Here is a 19,371-nt window from a genome sequence, read left to right as displayed (position 1 = left end):
CTGGAATAGCACAGGATCAGGATATATATTTTAGCTAAATGTGAATGTCAGGTTGCTTTTTTCACTTTACTCTTCGGATAGTGAGACTGAATCTGTTAATTAATTTTTTTCGTAGATACAAATGTTTTGAGGATAGGTATAGCTTTCTAAACTGATAAAGTAGATTATTACTTTTAGCTGCATTTAGTTAAATCCGATGATAATATCAGTAACTACATTATTATCGTTGTTGTTATTATTATAATTTTATTTATTTATTTCAATGATATAATATTTTAAAAAATAATCTAGTCAGAATTGAGGACATTATTATTTAAGACTCTGATTCTACTAAACTTCATATATTGATAAACCTGCTTAACTCCTTTTTTGTTCTGCAAGTGAGCTCTTGGAGTTTGATGTTGTTTTGGAAGTCCTCATGAAGCAATGTTTCTGAACTAGGTGAGAGTCGGGAGACTTTGTGTTTCAGGCTTTGCCAATAACCTGTTGTGTGACTTTGGGCAAAGCACTTCACCTCTGTGCCTCTGTTTCCCTCCATGCTTCTTTACAGCCGAGTTCTTTGAGGAAGGAGTTACCTCCCAGGCATTTGCACAGGACTTTGGTTTCCTTTTTGAGCCCTGGGCACTAAAAATAAGTATTCTCACATTAAGTATTTCATTGAGCGATGCTGGAAGCTTTTTATTTTTGATGGAGGTGAGCCCACGGACAGTGGCTGTGAGCCTACTCCTGCCATCCTTGCATTGGCCTCTGTTCCTGAGCCATTTGAGTAGGGAATGTGGCATTAGGACCTCTTATAACCAACAGTCTTGCCAGCATCCATTCTCAGCCTATTAAAAGAAAAAAGATAGTTGTGAGGGCTCTGTCAATAGTGAAAGATCTATTATGTTGTCCACTAAAAACTTAGTAGAGGCTATAGGAGTGATTTTAATTGAGATTTTTACAACCGTTTGATAACACTGTTTTGATCACCGTATTTAGGGCTGGATTCCAACAGTGGACATAAAACCTCTGACTAATCCACTGAGTCACCCATTCCCTGTCATATATTGCTTAATGGTCCATGCTGCCAGGAATTATAATAGCTTTCTAGTAATAATTTTTTTTTTTAAAAAGAATCTTTATGGGCACAAAGTCTTATAGAAGTTTAAAACTTGGATTTTTAAAAAAGCAATCAAAGAAAACTTACTAGAGCTATGCAAAACTGCAGATTTTCCTTTTTTATTTACAATAAGTGTATAGAATCTTAAATCACATATACTATAAGTTAATGACTAATATTCTAACTTTGGTTGGTTAATGTTTGCAGGGCACTTACAGATGCTAGAATAATCTCTAATGTTTTTGCTCAATCTGCTCTGGAGATGGATGAAATAAATAGTTTAAACTAATTAATGTAACACCAGCTGTTACAAGTGCTTGGCAGACGTCTGTGAGTTTTGATGGGCAGAGAGCGGCTGTTGTACTTGACTTTATTTTAGTACAATGTTGATCACAGTGTAAGCTGGAATAAATGACAAGCCAAAGGAAGGAACAGAGGATGAATTCTGTGTAATGCAAAATAAATATTGCCCTGTTTCTGAAAATATTTTTTGAGGTCGAGGGAGAGTTATTGTGGACTTTTATTAAGTCATAAGTGCTGTGGCAGCAGCTGTGCTAACCATGCTCAATGTTAACATGCTTTACAAAGCTGCAAAAATATATAGGCATCGATGAAAATTCACATTGCTTTTAGATTCCAGAAAGTCTTAAGGCTTAATATGAGCACTTTGGCTGCATATTTTATTTCTACCTCGTAATTGCTACTAGAAAGAAGAGATGTTTAAGACGGGTAGAGAAATAATAAGTATTAGTCCTAGAAAGTTAATATGTTTGCAAAGAATAAGTTGGATTTCAGTGTTATTTGTACGCATGTGATTGATTGTATTGTATGGTTTTTATTTATTTTGCACTCTAAAAGTGAGCATGATTGCAAAAACTGTCAAGGTGCAAAATAGTTATATCAAACTGAACTTAGTACTTTGTAATAAGTTCGCTTCTTGAGCCTTTATTTATCAGTTCCCAGTCAAAATGCACCACAAAGCCAAAAAAATATTTCTGATGAGAATTCATTGTTTCCATGTGATTTAATAAGAAGTTAAAATATCCAAGTAACTTCTCTTTTAAAGTTGGAAGGTAGAATAATTGTGCTGTGACAGGGAAACGACGGCTGCTATCTCTCTATGTGCCAGCATTAAGATAACAGTGTCATTGTACAGATTGTTACCCTGCGAATATGTCTAATAAGTTATTATAGCGTGCTGAGCAGATGGCAAGTGTGCTCCTGAAAGAATTGATGGATGGGATATGATGTCATCAGTGAGATGACAAGGTTCACAAGGTACTTGACCTCCAAGAATAAGTCCTAACTGGTTAGAATTCTAAATGGTGAACTTTTGTGACACTGGCTAAATGGGAAATATGTGCAATTTGTATTTCTTTATGGTAGTGTTTACCCTCTTCACTGAACTCCACATAATGGGATTTGGTCCCTGAAGACTTGGAGATATTGTTGGAAGGTTTCACCCTGTAACCTTCAGAGGATTTCAAATACAAATCTATACGTCTAAACTTTAACAAAATCCCACTGAATGATATTTATGAAGTCAGGTTCATACATTTTCTTTCTTTATATGTATGTATGTGTAAAGAATTTAATTGAGATGCTCAATTTATCAGGTTCTTCCAAATGAGAAAACTCTGACTCAGTGAGAAAGTACAAAGGCAAAATTATAGTTTATACTTTTATAAGAATGTGTTTAAAATTGTGGGCTATTCTAACATGACAAGGATCCTAACAGTGTACTAATAATTTTAGTTATGACTAGATTCTCCATCTCTAAATTGTATTAAACAAATAAGTATTTGGTTGATTGATTGAACGATCAATGGATCTATCTAGGTATCTTTTTATTCTGTTCCAAATTATGTAGTTGGATATATGCCCTTGAAACATAGGCTTCTCAAATAGTCCTCTGAGTTCTTTGCGTGATTCATGAAATGAGGAAGGTGCATGTGAAAGCCTTAAGAGGGAGGATCTAGCTGCTGAAGTTTAGGCCCTGTCTGCCAGCTCCATCTCATAGACACCCTCCTTCTCTTCTTTGTTGTATGGAGATTTTAGGCCTTTATTTAAAGAGTACTGCTACCCTGGCAGACTGGATAACCTAGGCAAAGGGACTCTGCCCTTTGTCTCCTTCAGGCACTCCGTAAACCCCACCGATCACAAAGTGAGCTCTGTGTGTGTATTTTTATGAGCAATTATGCAGATAGACAAACCCTTCAAAATTTGGAATGAAAAGTTTGTACCTATACGATGTAAAATGGAAACAGAAGCAGAGCACGCAAAAGGCAATATATGGAGAATGTATCAAAACAGAAAAACTGAAACAAAGGGAGTAAATTAATACTAAAGATATATACTATACCTTTCCTACAATGAAAGTTAGAGGCAAAGAGTCTGGGGTCATGTTTCTTAGCCCCTGAAATTAATAAAGCTTTTTTTTTTTTTTTTTTTTTTGTCCATTGGTTTAGCTGTATTTGGCTATGATCAAAAGCAGGAAGATAGGAGGAAAAAGCATGAGCATAGTAGTTAGCCTTTTTAAATCTTTAATAAAATACTCATGGTTTCTTAAAATGCTTCTTGTTCTTTGGCTTCTTTGAAATGAGGAGACATATTCCTTGTGGAAAGCTCTTCCATATTTTATTGATTGTTTGCAGAACAAAACATAAAGGCTATATACAAAAATAAACTATGAGATCATGTACGTGCATACCTGTTCTGAATTCTTTATGCTATTTATGTTCGACACTAAGAGTTCTTTGAGATACTTGAATATTCATGTGACAACGTAGGGTTATTTACATGAGCTGAAACAAGAGGAAACTATAAATTCTGTGAATAAAAACAATATATTATAATTTTTACATTTCATAATGTTCTGAGTTACAAATAAGTAAAAGTTGTTTGTAAAATTTCTGCTGCTGGGGAATATTGTTCCATTTCTTAAATCAGCTTGTAGGTGCAATAAAACTTTCATAAACATGTTACAAATTGCTTCCATCTCTCCTGTATAAATAAAATGCTGAGGATTCCTAAATTACTTCAGAATTACAGCAAAGCTTTGGATTGGGTTGTAAATGCTATAACAATGTATCAATTTTAAAGTAATTACTTTGAAAATATGGATTACAATTTAAAGTCACCATCTTTTTTTTTCCAGTAGATTTTAAATCCATGTCCTTAATCATCCAACCCAGTGCAACTGTTTTACTCATGTTGTAGCCCTGCGTCTGGTTCTGCCAGTACAGGAAATGTACAGACAGTAGAAGGAAGATATTGGGGCTTTCAGATCGTACTCTCTCGCTTTTGCTCCAGTAGTAAGGGTAGAGGTATTGTGTCTGCAGGAAAAAGTAACTTATTTACATGTGACTTGTAAATAGTTATCTCTCTGCATATAGTTTATATTGAATTAGTGTTTCTCTGGTTTATTGCCACTTTGTTTAAATATAGTAAGAGAACAGTCACCTGCTCAAAACCTGCTATTAGTACAGCAGCAAAGAGAAGAATCTTTAAACAAATATTTTCACTGTCTATTGTATGCACACTTTGGTAGTGGGTGGATTCAAGGGATCTGGTTCTGTCCTTGTGAGACAATATCAGAAACCAGTACCGAACTGTTGTCTGTAAGCATGTCTACCAGTTTGTTAGCATAATTAAATAATACTCTGTCAAAATGTTTAAAACCATCAGATGAGTTTAACAAATAATTTGATAAATTATTTATTTGAGTTTTCAGTTTTTTAATAACACAGAAAAAAACAGAATCCCCATCTCATATCGTATTGTCATAGGTGTATTGATTATGCGGCTAAAGTATTTTCAGGAGCTAAGTCTTTTGCACCCAGTCTGATCACTGTATACATGTCTGTATGTATGTGTATGTGCTAGAGGCTCATAAAATATTAATACTAGGCAAATGAGTGTTCACCAAGCTCTCTTTGCCATATGGCCCCTGTGGAGGATAGGAGGCCCTGGCTAGCTTAAGCCTGCCATATGGACCTGGTGGAAAAAGGTAGGTCTTACACACAGAGCAAACCTACCATATGGACTGGGTGGAGCACTCAAAACTCTAAACATTTCTCATACACTAGGGCCTTTTACACAGAAGAATGTAAAAACATACATAATACATTACGCACAAAAGCACTGAAAAATGGATCAACTGTTTAGGTTTAATATGATGCTTTCAAGCAGAGTCCAAACTATATACATAATCAGGGCTTATTTTGAAATAATAAAGTGGATCATGAGTAATTTACAACTGACTATTTTACTTTGCATTTAACATCCGCTGTATAGTGGGACTGTACAATACCACCCTTAGTGCTGTACTAAGATGGATCAGCCAAAAATAGTGATAGGGTTAAAGCAGAGTTTTGCTGAATGTGATCCCTTGTGGGTTTTTTCCCTCTCCTGTTCTTAACCAGAAGCACAAATTTAACACTTTGTGTAAGAGTTGTGAGGCAAGTCCTGGACTTAGAAATGGCTTCTTCTGTACTCCTAATCTTTCGGGGAGCTGAGGTTAAGCATAGGACTAGATTGTTGACTCAACTTTATTTCCTCTACAAAACTGAAAAGATCTGTGCTAGCTGAAGCTCTGCTGTGTTGATGTCTAAGATGTCTGTTACTTTTGTATTCAACAAATCTTCATTAATTTTCCACACTGAAAATGGCATGGTGGTACACTGTGGTGTCTTCTTTTATAGACCAAAGTGACAGTAAAGTAGCTTAGTAAAATGCTTATTATATTTCGAACCACTGGACCTAATGTTGAACCTTCCTACACGTTCCCATGTAAACATAACTAGATTGGCTTGAATTATTTATGCTTTAAAAAAAAATCAGATCAGGACCATTCCAGTTATGATTATACCAAAATATAGGAAGATGGAGCATAAATTAAAGATGTATTTTTAAGAACTTACTTTCCACTTCCTTATCTGTTTTGAAAATGATTTAGATCTTGTTTTCACAGTTGTACATGTGAAAATGAACAAGCAGAAAAGAAGTCAAGATCTGTTTTGTTTTTGCAAATAGGGAGATATTTAGGCTGTTTTCGCCCTTCAGATTTCTGTCACTAACTTTTCCTTTTCTTTAACTGTATGTTTTTCTCCTCTGGTCTTTAGTTAGACTTGAAATTTCGACAAGCAGACTAACGTATTACTATCTTGGAAGGGGAAGAAACTAATGAAACAAAGAAATTTTAGAAACAATTAGTGTTACCAAGGAGAAGGTTTGAGAAATAAGGAAGAGGTTGTAGGAAACAGCAGAATATGATGAGTTACAGAAAAGCTAGGACAAAGGGAAGACAAAGGGAAAACAAAGGAAAATTGTTCTGAAAATAATTAAAGAACTGAGATTTTAGTTTATGAACTCATTGAATTGTACTGATATTTGGTAGAAGAGCAGCCTTCATCAGTAGCACAGACTTCCTTTCAAAAACTGAAAAAATATCACTAGAGTTGCTGTTACTTGATCATCTCAATCTTCTGGGTGCTCTTTTTCTAGGTGGGCTGAAACCCACCCTACTATCAGGATCCTGAATAAAAGTATTATCCGTAATATATACTGACCTCCTCAGTTTAAGATAATAAAGCTTGTGCGATATGTTTCAGTTTGTTTAAGCAGTAACTGTTTTCACAGTACCATAATGGTAAAGATCTTTTGATTTGTGTTTTCTGCAGTTACCACATACATGAATTACCATAAAGTAGCAGAGAGCATTTGAACGGCTCTTAGGATTTGTATTTTGCTTCTATTGCACAGCATTTATTTGTATTTGCTTCTATTTGCTTCTGTTGCATAGCATTTGTACTTGCTTAAGGAATGAAATAAAGAATTCCTTAATTTCTTAAGGAATGAAATAAATAAATTTTCAAATAAGTTATTGGCATAAACAATGAAACATTTGCAGAAATTTTGATGAGAAACAGAATTAGTAAAAAGGTCTGTCCCTGTAGTGGAGTTACAATGTGTATTTCCTTGATATTATGATAGCATATAAATAAAAGGCCGAATGCAGTATTAAATTTGCATTAAGGTTTTAAACTGGATCCTGGGAAAGATTTTAATTTAACAGCAAGTTTGTGGCATGTTTGCTGTGTAAGGTACCTTAATTTTCTGTAGTTAATGTAAACCAAACTGATCCAGATTACACGATGACCCCACGATATTTTTTATCTTCTTAAATCAGTGCTGAATGTGAACCATAATGTATAAGTACATAAAGGATATTTTTTTGTCTTCTCTAATACGTATTCCGATATATTAGCATAAATTACATATTCCAAGACATGAAGACACATGCAGGCCAAATCTCACTTTAAAGTGGATGCCTCAAATGGAGCAGAAAACATTAGAGGTAAAACTTCTACGTTATTCTATCAGAGAGCATCAAGCTGCTGAATGCCATAGAAATCTCACTAATGGACACATTCTGGCAGCTTGTTGCAGATGTTTGATGAATGAATTGCAAGAGGAATCATATCAGATGTAAAAATGCTTGCTTTTTCATTCTGAATTTTGGTTCTGAGCACTCTGGGGTCTAGGGATTTTGGTTTGTTTATTATTATGGATTTCTGTGAAAATCAGATATTAGGATATAATCTATAGGCAATGGGTTGAGAAATATGGCTATAATACTGTAAAGGACTGTTTCTGATGCTATAGACTATGAAACTCATGTTGAACTCCCATAGGCAGACAGCCAAATTTCTATTAGGATATCATAACCATATAATCCAAAATATGTACATCAATTACTGCCTACAACATTTGCATCCGAGTACTGGAACCATTCCACAGATAGGCGCGTTAAGGACGTTTATTATATTTGTTAAAAAAAATCCTTGTGAAATCATTTTTAAGCCCCAAATCTAAGGAAGCCTCTGTGCTATACTGCTTTGCGATAGTAAAACATGTCATTCATTTTGTACCCTTCCTGATGAGACTTTTTCAAAATGGGATGCTTCACATCCTTTTGTTTTCAGTTCAGTAACAGTTGCTGTAGTAGCTATGAGACAAGTTAAGATCTTGGAGTTACTAGATCACATATTTCTCTAAAAAGTAAGTGTGTATTGCCATTTGGGTATTTAAGCAAAAAGTAGATATTTTTGAACTAGTGATGATAAAGCACCTGTTACCTTAACCTCTCAGAAGCATGACTGCGGGGCTTGACCAACACAGTCCCCTAGGTACTTTCTTTTCAAAGCAGAGTTTCTTCCCATGCATTTCCAATGCATTTGTAGCCATTCCATTTTCCTGAATATGCGTTGTGCATATTACCCAATAGCCCAATACAGTTGTGTTGACGAGTCCATCTGACTATTTCTTGATTATTTTATTTTATTTTATTTTATTTTATTTTATTTTATTTTATTTTATTTTATTTTATTTGATTGGCATTTTTGGCTCTAAGAGTGAAGCACTAATACATCTGGAGTAGGAAATCTGGCATGGACAAAGCTTGGGAACAGATTTTCTTAGTGTATTTCTGTCTTGCTGTGCATTTTGAGACTGGTCATCTTATTCAGTAGTCTAACTAATATATTGTCAGTCTGACTATTTGAGGTACTTGATAGTATCCTTTTTATTAAATAAGTTCTTAAAATCATGACTATTAATAGACTCTTACAGGAAAGTGAAGTGAATATAAGTATACATGTTTTAAAAATACTGGGTTTCTGCAGAAAACACTGTCACTGAACATTTTATATATTTATCTAAAATATGATATTTTCTCATGTTATTTTAAGAACGAACATGACAGTATTCTGTATGAATATTCAGTTAGACAAAACACTCTACATTAGTCAATAGATCCATTTTTACAAATTCTGACCAAATAAATATTTTTCTGCTGGAACAGATGACCAGTATAAACTACCGTAAATGCAAAGTGTTTAGACCTCTTTTGTCTTCTGTGTTGAACTTCGCTGACATATTTATTTGTGAAATGCAGTACTGTTGGCTTCTGTGACCACTTTACACCAGGTGCCAAGCACGCCTGGTCAACCTCATGCTTGCCAGCACTCTGGGGATGAGGACGTGGGACAGGTTATGTGTTGCCTAATGAATGACAGCTGACGAATGTTGCACAGACACATCACCACCTATTCACTTTCGGTTTGGGCATCCAATTCATGCTGTCAGCCGATTACCAAGAACATGGGCCATGTGACGAGGCAGCTGGAGCATTGATGCTTAGTCCCCCATAATTGCAACATGGCTAGATATGGACTTCTTGAAAATGTTGACTTAATTTTTTTTCTTTTTCTTGAAGAGAATGAATATTAGAATTATTAACTGAACACAGACCAAGGAAAACAGTGTGAAACAATGCAGTTCCAGGTATTACCATAAAACCTTCATCTTCAGAGAGTTACAAGTTACCAGCTGTGTTCTTATGAAGAATTCTCTTCTCACTACTGTTGTGCTAACAAAAAAATTACATTACAGTTTCAGCTGACAATGACAAAAATGCTAGTATTATTGATATTCCTTATTTTTTAAATCACCTTAAATCCCAAAATAAGAGATGTTTTTCAACTTCCTTGAAACGTGTCCAGAGGCCTATTAATCCAAGTCATGTGGCGCTTGAAATGATCCAGTAAAATCTAGCAGAATGTAATTGTTACATTCTGTAGTTTTTTTCCTCTGTGTTTTGCAGAAGCCATACAGAGACAGTTAAAGTATAGGGAGGAACAAGCAGCACAAAAATAAGTATGCATACTGGGGATGTATTGCCTTGTGTATTGCTTTTATCAGTTGAGAGATGCATATTTATGTCCATAATTTTGAAAATGTGAGGTTTAGTGTACATTAATTATGCAGTCTTTAAGTCCAATCCCTAATTTAAAGTTTGATGTTAATCAGGAATTTAGCTCAGACGCAAAATACTTGGCTTGACTGTTGATTCTGCATACATTTAGGAAAGCTAGATGTACAGTCAGGCTACTTAGGTAAGGGAGCCAGCTTCTGTAGCCAACGCAGTAAAGATTAAATGGCTAGTATCATGAATGGTGGGTTTTGGTTTCCTAAGCAGGTATCCCTTTACTACATAGACAATTATGCACGCCCTTCAGCACGACTTCAGAAAAAGCTCAGAGTGGCTCTTGTGAACCTATAGGGAGACACATTTACACAACCCTTCACATACACTTATGCATACAAGCAGTACTCACAGAATTGCTATGAAGCCAAGAAACATTCTTTTTAGCACTCAGTATTGCCTGGCTGATGGAGTGGAGCTAGCAGAGTACTAATTGGGACATTTGACATGAACCAGTAAAATACACTTACACTTTTTTCAGCATCCAAAGCACAGATGGCCTTAATGTGCATCTGATCCCTGCCAGTAGCATATAAGGATCTTTAAAAAAGAAATAATGGACATAGTTCTCATAATTATGAACTCCAGGTTATAATATTTTAAAACGCCTTGTATTTATACTAATACATTGTTAAAAAGTGCAATTAAAATATTTAGTGTACATTTCTAACCATCATTTTATCTTTAAGGAATTTATATTTCTTTTGGGTTAATTAATGTGAGTTGCTGTCAGGTGTTCAAGACATTTGTACTATATAATTACCAGATATATGCAGAATCATCTCTGACTATTCCATTTCTTTTTTATTCCTGACCGTTCTATGCACTTTAAAAAATTGTGCGAAAATTGTGTGAGTGAACAGGATAATTTTTGTTACGGGGAAAGAGAAACAATATAATTTTGTTTTGCACATCATGTGTTATGATGCCAAAGTACACAAAGTCGAAATATCACTGGCATTTTAACATTCAATTGTATAGTGAAATACATTTGTTTAAAAATATGAATGATAATTTATTCTGAAATATTGTGAGATCCTTAGAATAAATAAATCAGCAAATACTGCTTGACCCGGCCCTAATCAGTAATACGCTGCAAAATAAGATAAAGGTTATTAAAATAATCCTTTTATTGAAAGAGAAAATTAGATAAGTTGCGCTGATTTACTCTGAGGCCCTCCTAGGGACATGTAAAATGAAGAATAAACTCAACTTGATCTACTCCAAAAAGCCTGAAGAAATCCTCACAGCTGGAACATCACCACTAATTACATTTTTGCTTTTTGGGTGTATTTTGCCAACTCTTTCCATTCATTTATAGTGATGTTCTACCAGTAATTCCTTAACAAAACTAAAATGCATGGTCTTTAAAGAATGTATTTGCTTCAAAGAACATATTTGCTCTTGACAGCTATAGATTTCATTTGCATTGAACCACAGTTAGCGAAAGACTACAAGAACTACTTGTAGAAAATACGCTGTGTTAAAAAACACGGTTTGGCTGTTTTGCTTATTTCTTGCTGAGTCAGTATAAATTTCTTGCTCCTGGGCACTCTTTCTCCCCTCCTTCACCACATAATCCCAATCCTATTATCCCTTTCCAAAGTGTTCGGCCACCTTGACTGTCCTTCTTCCCTATTTTCTCAACTCAGCATTCCCTGACTTCTTGATTAGTCCCTGTATCCTTGTCAAGTCATCCCTGTTTCTAAACCCCCACGTCTCGATTCCAGCCAGCAACATGTTCCCTTTTTTTCCTCTGCGTTTATAGGTAAATTGGCTTACAAGGTATCAGCATAGAAGGGACATCACTGAACCTGGGAGAAAGAGGGGCCCCTAATCTTGTGTTCAAGGGGTGATTCTCCCACTGGCTCTAATTTACCATCAGGGAGGCAACTCCAGCTGCAGTATGCTCAGAGACCCTGTGCAGCAGTGAAGAATGATGTGTAGGGACAGCATTTTCTTTAAAAGGATTAAAGAAATACTGGAAATGTATTAATTGAAACTCTCTTTTCTAAAAAAGACACGGATAAAGTTAGAATATTCTATTTTCAGTGGTCAAAATCAGACCAAACTGTCAGTAAATATGAGTGTTACTACTGATGGGCATCTAAACCTACTTCCAAAGTTGACGTATAAAACTAGATTCTTACATACTTGTATTCTTGTGTAGTCTTCTATATGGAGTGAAAGTGTGCATATTTTGAAGCCATGCCACTTATGAAAATGGTCCGTAAGGGTAGTGGTACAGAGATGTATGAATTTGCTAAGACCTATTTGTACAAGTATATGTGACTCCACCAGGTATAAAGCCATCATGTGCAATGTATACATCCAAGAAACAGATTCTTAGTAGCTATGGTCCTTTCCATGTAAGCTTTTAATCTTTTAGTCATATTTCATTATTGGTGAGTTACTATTCCCAAAGTCCTCAGGCAAACATACCGAGCCAAGAAATAGAACTCGTTGGACAGCATTTCTGATGGTACTGTTAACTGTGAGAGCACCAGCTTATTTGGAATGTTACAGAAACAACCACCAGCTAGTCAGTCTATTTGAATATTTTATATTCTCCCTCTATTTTCAGCTGCCACAGTTGCAAATGTTTTGCTTTCAGAGTATCTGGGTGCCCCGGAGAACTGTTTTTAGCATAAAAAAGAAGAAACCAAAATGTAGATTGAGTCAAAAAATATTTTTGTAAGGGTTAGTTTTAGTACAGTCCTTTTACAGTTCGCGGTCATCTTGCATTGCCCCTAGTTATGTGCAGGGTGAATCTTGAACTACCAAATCTATAAAGCAGCCAAATGACATGGGAATTGAGCAAGAGGATTTTTTTTTTCTTAAATCTGCATGAAGTTGGTAAACATTTCAGTTCAGCATGTGGGACCCCCTGTTCTTTTGTAATAATATAAATCAACAGTTACAGATGAATTTAAATAGAAGAGCTTCTCACACCTGAAACCTCTAACTCTGAGAATGGTGAAATACAACACTTTGTACTAAAGCATGTTTGACGATATAAACCAAAATCATATTAAGCCAAATGGAATAGATTGTTTCCACAAAAATGTATGCACCAGATTTATGATAGTAAAAAGTGAAAACAGGATCCTCTTTCATCATTCAAATGGTAAGAATGAGCCCGTTTGAGGAACAAATACGTGTGAAATATTTTACAGAGAACAAAAAAGCATCAAGATACATTACAAAAAACCATTAAATGATTACAGAAAGGCAGTAATCTGTATAGTATTTTTTGGAGCCAGCTATTATCGCTTGCTTTCAAATCCTGGCAATATCAATATTCTCCAGTTTGATTGGTGACTGGTCTGAACTTATCCTACTTGCTTTAGGAACAAAGACAAGAGAATGGCTACCTCTATTCATCTATTATTGTTTAAATAGCTGTCACAGCTTCCAGGATGTCTGTTTCCATGTTATCTGTTGAAAGAATAAAATAGAATGGCAACAAACCAAATACAGTGAAAAATGTTCATTGTGTTTGGCCCAAACCAGCTGCTGTTTGCAGATAAAATCTGGTTTGAACAAAAACAGGTGAATTTTGGAAATTGAGGAACAATGGATGGAGTGGATGTAGCATTTACAAATATTTTAAAGATATGTGTCGCTTTGAGACTTGCCTATTGCGGTGATTTAGTTCGTATGTCAAGGCACATATTCATCTCTGCTCAAATACTGTAGAGGCTTGGGTAACAGCTTGTCTTATCCTTGTTTATTTGTTAATTTATAACATCTCAGTTCCCAGCACAAGCCCAGGCAGGCCCGGACACTTCTTTGTTCTGCCTTGTTCTTTCTTTTTTTTCCACTTTTCTTTACACCGTTGTGCTCCCAGTCCCGACAATGGAGTTGTAGATTGACCCTCTTTCCCCTCTTGCCCTGGCTTGTCTTCAAATGCTTCCTTTGATGCGTTCAGACTGAAAATGCCTGTCTCCCAGCAAGGGCTCATCATTTTTGTAGCATTGCTCTGCTAGTAGGGTAAGAGGAATGTTAGTTGCTCTTTTGCAACAATTTAGAAAATGTTAGGATAATGATTATTTGGAAACAAAGATATATCATTGTATTGAGAAAAGAGGACTTCTGCGGATGTGGAAGATTTAAAAACGCCTTATTTGCAAGAGGTCGTATTATTTTGCTACTAAGATATGTGGTTATGTTTTAATTGGCTGTGTTTACAATGTGGTTTTTCTTAAAAATGCATTTTTCAAGATTCCCTCAATCATTGCTTATCTCACATCCACAAACATCCATGCTTCCTGTGTATAATATGTACATTTGCTCTGTTTCAAACATACTCGCACTCAAAGTTTATTTCACATGGGACATCAAGAAAACAAAGTCACATTAGTCTGACTTTTTTTTTCTGAGTTGACGTTTCATTAAACTAAGTTCATAGTAAGTTCAGCTCTCTAGTCTTACCCTTCAGTGTAAATTTGTTTCTGTTATTTATTATAAGAGTTTGGATGTTATTTTGAGTTCATACCATTCTGCATAACTTTAACCTTTTTTGAGTTACTTTGCCTATTGCAAAACCACGCCACACATTGTTTGTAAAATCTCTGCAAACTTTACATGTTTTGAGCATGCACAAAGTACAGCAAAGTTAACGTATATTTAATTTTGAAGGAGTAATACAGTAAAACATGTAATCCCTTGCTTAATTTCTATGCCAAGACCTGTGTTAGAAGCTTTCTGTATCTCAAAAATGTCATGGAAGAGCATATTTTTTAAACGAACTAAGGCCTAAGGAAATTTTAAGTGGGTCAGTTTTATCTAGTATGTTTTAAAATATTTTGACAATTTGAGACCTAAATTATTAGTAAGATTCTGAGTTGTCTTAGAAAGTATGAGAGGTCATTGGTCCGTTTCTCTGACAAACCTAGAGGCAAATCATGTCCCTTTTTCAGTTTACTTTCTTATTTATATGAATCAGCTCCACCGTGCACACTAGGGATTAGACTCTTTCTTGCTATACATGCAAGTCCAAAACTTTCACCGGAACCGCTGATATAAGAAGTCTTTAGCCAAAAACCTCAGTGAAGTAACAAAGATGATGTTCTGTGATTTTTTTTTTCCTTTTTTTAAATGTTGGGTAGGAATCATTTGGGAAAGCTGTGTTTGCAGCTGAGGAAAAAAAATGTTTTCAGCTATGCAATAATATTGTGTAGTGTTTATCAATCTGTTGTCTCACCAGTTTTTTTTTAAAGTTTTGGATTCTTTCTTTTGGTTAATGAAAGCATAACAAATCTGACAGCAGTTTGGAAAAAACGTTTGGTAATGATTTTTCACACTAGAATAGGATTTGAGAAGATGAACTAGCAGGATGATCTGAGAACAATAAGGTAGTTTGTAATACCCAGGAATACCTAATATATTTTTCCTAATGAAGTGGTGAATACTTCTGTAATATTTTAGAAGTTGGGAAGAAAAGAAACAATTCAGATTTAGGGCCAAATTTAGTATGTTACTACAAAATGACTACAGAGATCTCCATGTTGCTGTGGGGTAGCATGAGGAGAGAGGATACATCCACAGAGTACATTTTTCAGAGCCTGCTTTGAATCTCAGTAAGGTAGATAGGAAATAGTTCAGTAATCTATAGCCAGTTTTTCTCAGCACTTTGTCATGAGTGGAAAACTTAAATATAGATGAAAAAATCTTTTATGACTCCAAATGGGCTGAAGCTTTCTTTGGTCAACTTCAATTCCTGTCACAAAGCTTTGAATGATGACTTTATGAGAACACAAATGTGACAAATAGAGGACATGAAACAGGGTCTTACTCCTCGTGTCGGCTACTCTCAGCCTGAGCCACAGTGAAATAGGAAGAACAGCTTCCACGGTAGGACTGATCTCACCTGAAGTAGATCTCTTCATCTGAGCTAGTCCACTTAGGCACTTCTAGAGGAAGATTTGTCTCCTGCAGTGGGTGCTGGTGATAGTTCAGACAGATTAGTGCCTTAAACTGGCGTCTGCTTCTCTCCACTGGCTATAGAAAGAGCTAAGAGGTACCAGCGCAGAAGGAGATGTCCAAATGCCTGTTTGGGTATTTCTGTGGAGGGACGTAGTGGATGAGGCTTTTACTCTAGCACTGTAAATACTGGCCAGCACGGCAGAGCTAGTGAGGAGATGGGGCAAGAAATCGGCACCTGAACATGGTTGATGGAGATTGGTTCCTTCTGGAGTGGTGGTAGATGGGGACTCTTGGAATGAACTGGGACTCAGAGTTATGGGTTTCTGGTCCTGGGGTCTTCAAAGCTTTCACTCTAACCCCTTGGTGCTGCAGATTTCAATTTTCCTGGTCCTAGACTCTGTCCACTTAAGAAAATACTGCACCCTGGTCAAAGAGAGAGCTCTTTTTAAGCAACTAGGATCAGAACTTTTGTATAATACAATTCCTAATGTACATGTTAGGATAACTAGAGAAGTATAACTATTTAGTCAAAGTACAGTTAATTCAAGCGCAGAAAGAAAGAGAAATTAAAATACCCCAAAACATACGTGTCTTATAAAGATCAAAGCTCAGATGGAAAAGAACAAGTCTGACAAACTCTTCTGTGGTCAAATAGCTGTGCAGAGATCTGCATAATACCAAGAGTACATTCTGATGTCCTTGTACTGTATTGAGATAGATCGATATGTGTCAGTTAGTGACTGAGCCCTTGGTAAGAAAAGTATGTATAGATATATGTATCTATATATATGTATAGATAGTTTTCCTTTTGAAGAATTCAGATTAACATCTGGTGCAAAGAAATTGACCTAAATTTCTGTATCATATCAACAGTAGTCTAAAAATATTCCAAAATGTAAAAAAAAAAAAAGGGTATTGAAGTTTCTATTAATTGTGGGCGTTTTCTTCCTTTTTTTTTTTCACTCACTTTATAATCTGTTCACAGATTATCTGTGAAGCTTTAATCTTAGAAGTCTTCAAGCTGTGCGAGTTTTTTCGCGTTGTGATGTCAGAACTGATCAGATGTGATTGTTACAAAGATCCCGCTAAGGAGTTTAGCGCTAATTGTTAGAAGATGTCCGTGCTTAAAAAAACTAGGCCAGTGATTGTAACCATGCTGTTAATTTCATGTATTGTTCAGAGCATGTTTTAATAGTGGGAATCAGGTGTACTTTCTTGATTAAAAATACATTGAGGAACTGTAGTTTTTCTTGGTGTTGCAGGATCTTCTGAGCTGTAAGAGAAACCATTAAGAGCGGGAAGGGTTAATTGTATGGGAAGCCTCGTATTCAAATCCTTCTCGTATACAAAATATATGTCATGCTAAAAAATATGCTATTGTCAATCCAAATAGAACACAAACTAAAATGAGATAATTGGGAAGGTGCCCATAAAGTCAGCCTGAATATATTATCACAAGTATATGTGAGATAATATTTGTTTTAAAAAGATTCTGTGGCACTGTAAACTCAGTCTCATTAGAGACTGCATTTAAAAGGCTTATAAAGTTACTCATTAATGTTATCTTGTTGTATCTCCACAGCTTTTTCATTAAAGAAAATTCAGCAGAAAGCATTTTCTCCTGATAGCAGGAACCAATTTGCAATAAATGTTCTGGAAACCACTAGGGAAGCCATTACTGAGGTCTAATAAAAACAGACAAGCGTAACTTGTTCTATATTTTTGTTTCAATCACATACAGATGAGACCCCGCTCTCCACACCAACCGCAAGAGACAGCCTTGACAAACTTTCTCTAACTGGGCATGGGCAACCACTACCTCCGGGTTTTCCATCTCCTTTTCTATTCCCTGATGGATTGTCCTCCATAGAGACCCTTCTGACTAACATCCAGGTAGGCCTTTCTGTAGATCAGCTTAAAGGGATGGAGAGGAGCCAGTTGCAGATTTGTCTAAATTAATACAACCATTCTAGCTTAATTAGTTCGTAAGATTATTTGGATCAACTAATTTACTGAAACTTTCTAGCAATTTAGGTTTTAAAGGAACCACAGCAAACAAATGAATTTAGAAGCTGTCAGATACAGTACATAAAAATACAGATTATATATTAAACCGCAGCAGAGAATTCAATGAGAATTACATTGGTGTGTTTAACAACATTTGTCTTAAATGCTCTTTTTATTACAGGCTAATGAAATGTATCTTACTGTTTAACTTTATCTCATTTACTAAGCAGAGAAACATTTCTTTAATAAATAGTTATTTTAAATTGCTGGAGTGCCAAGGTGGAAATTATATTTAAAGCTATTTGAAATGTGTCTCTCATAAAAGGATTCACAAAAAAGCACTTCTTTTATAAATAAGCTCACTTCACTTAAAGTACTGTCTTCAAAGAATAGACTTCAAAGGGTATTACCAAATTTTCTACAGATTTCCTATTGGGTAGTCACTATGTCTGTTGTGTGTACAGTACAGACTGATTCAAGTATTATTTAAGGTATACACTAGCATGTAGCTTGGAGACACAATGTTGGTGTTTCATATTAGAATGAAGGGGTTTTTTGTCGACAAATTCAGTGATGATCACAGTGTTCATCATCATGTGTTCCCCAGATGCAACTTTTGCAACCATATGGTTGTACGTTGCATGCAGAAGCCAAATTATTGTGCAGGAATGTTGCTGTACGCTTCTATGGGAGAACTTATCTTGGGCCGCATGTCTCCGGGACACAGGGCTCTACCCACCCTGGGGACAGTGATGCACAGACATCAATATGATGGATACAAAATGTCCGTTTATTTAGCTGCGTCACACACTTATATAGCTCTTGCGCTTCCTGTTCCTGCCACTCCTATGGGGAGGAGTCTATCTTTCCGTCACAGCCCGTGATCTTCCGGTCGCCGATCCCTGTCTATTCCCCTACACAGGAAGTAGTGGAGCCGTATTGTACTCACGGAATCACAGAATCACAGAATGGTAGGGGTTGGAAGGGATGTCTGGAAATCACCTCATCCACCCCCTCTGCTTGAGCAGGGACACCTTCCAGATAAGCCTTGTTTGTGCAGCTACTGACTTCTAATATATTTGTCACAATGGTTTTCCCTGCTCATTCCTGCAAATACATAAAATCAGTTATATTCTGTTCAGCAAAGGCTAGGACAGAGTAGGGCCAAATCCTGTTCACTCTACTTTCTTAAACAATCTTATTAAAGTTTATGGCACTTCAGACTTGTTTTATGAAAAGTATACAGTCCATTCATTAGTGATGCTTTGAGAGCTAATAATGAAAAAATACTGCTATTTAAGAATTAAGTATGGCTGTATCTGCCTGGTCTGAAAGAGCATATCTGTGACTGCTTTTTATGGTTCTGAGACTTAAGATCTTAAATATTTAGATCATAAACTAAGGTAATTCTGCAACAGTTAGCATTCTTCTAACAGATCTGCTGCAATGGGTAAAGAATGAATTTTTTTCTAAAGGCAGAAATACAGTTAGCAAAGTATGTAATGTTTTA

At 35.8% G+C, this 19,371-nt stretch overlaps 1 protein-coding gene across 8 annotated transcripts in view; it reads left to right on the top strand.

Annotated features, from left to right (window-relative positions):
* Nucleotides 1-19,371, top strand: part of DACH1 (dachshund family transcription factor 1) — a 362,299-nt gene that overhangs the window by 295,538 nt on the left and 47,390 nt on the right. For all 8 annotated transcript variants that reach the window (XM_075088190.1, XM_075088180.1, XM_075088153.1 and 5 more), the window contains one exon: nucleotides 17,596-17,747. In XM_075088190.1, the coding sequence (XP_074944291.1) occupies nucleotides 17,596-17,747 (152 nt within the window). The remainder of the gene's footprint in view (nucleotides 1-17,595; nucleotides 17,748-19,371) is intronic.

Source organism: Phalacrocorax aristotelis, chromosome 1 (genome assembly GCF_949628215.1).
Source record: "Phalacrocorax aristotelis chromosome 1, bGulAri2.1, whole genome shotgun sequence".
Lineage (NCBI taxonomy): Eukaryota > Metazoa > Chordata > Aves > Suliformes > Phalacrocoracidae > Phalacrocorax > Phalacrocorax aristotelis.
The sequence above is the reverse complement of the archived record's forward strand: the minus strand, read 5'-3'. Positions and strand labels throughout refer to the sequence as shown.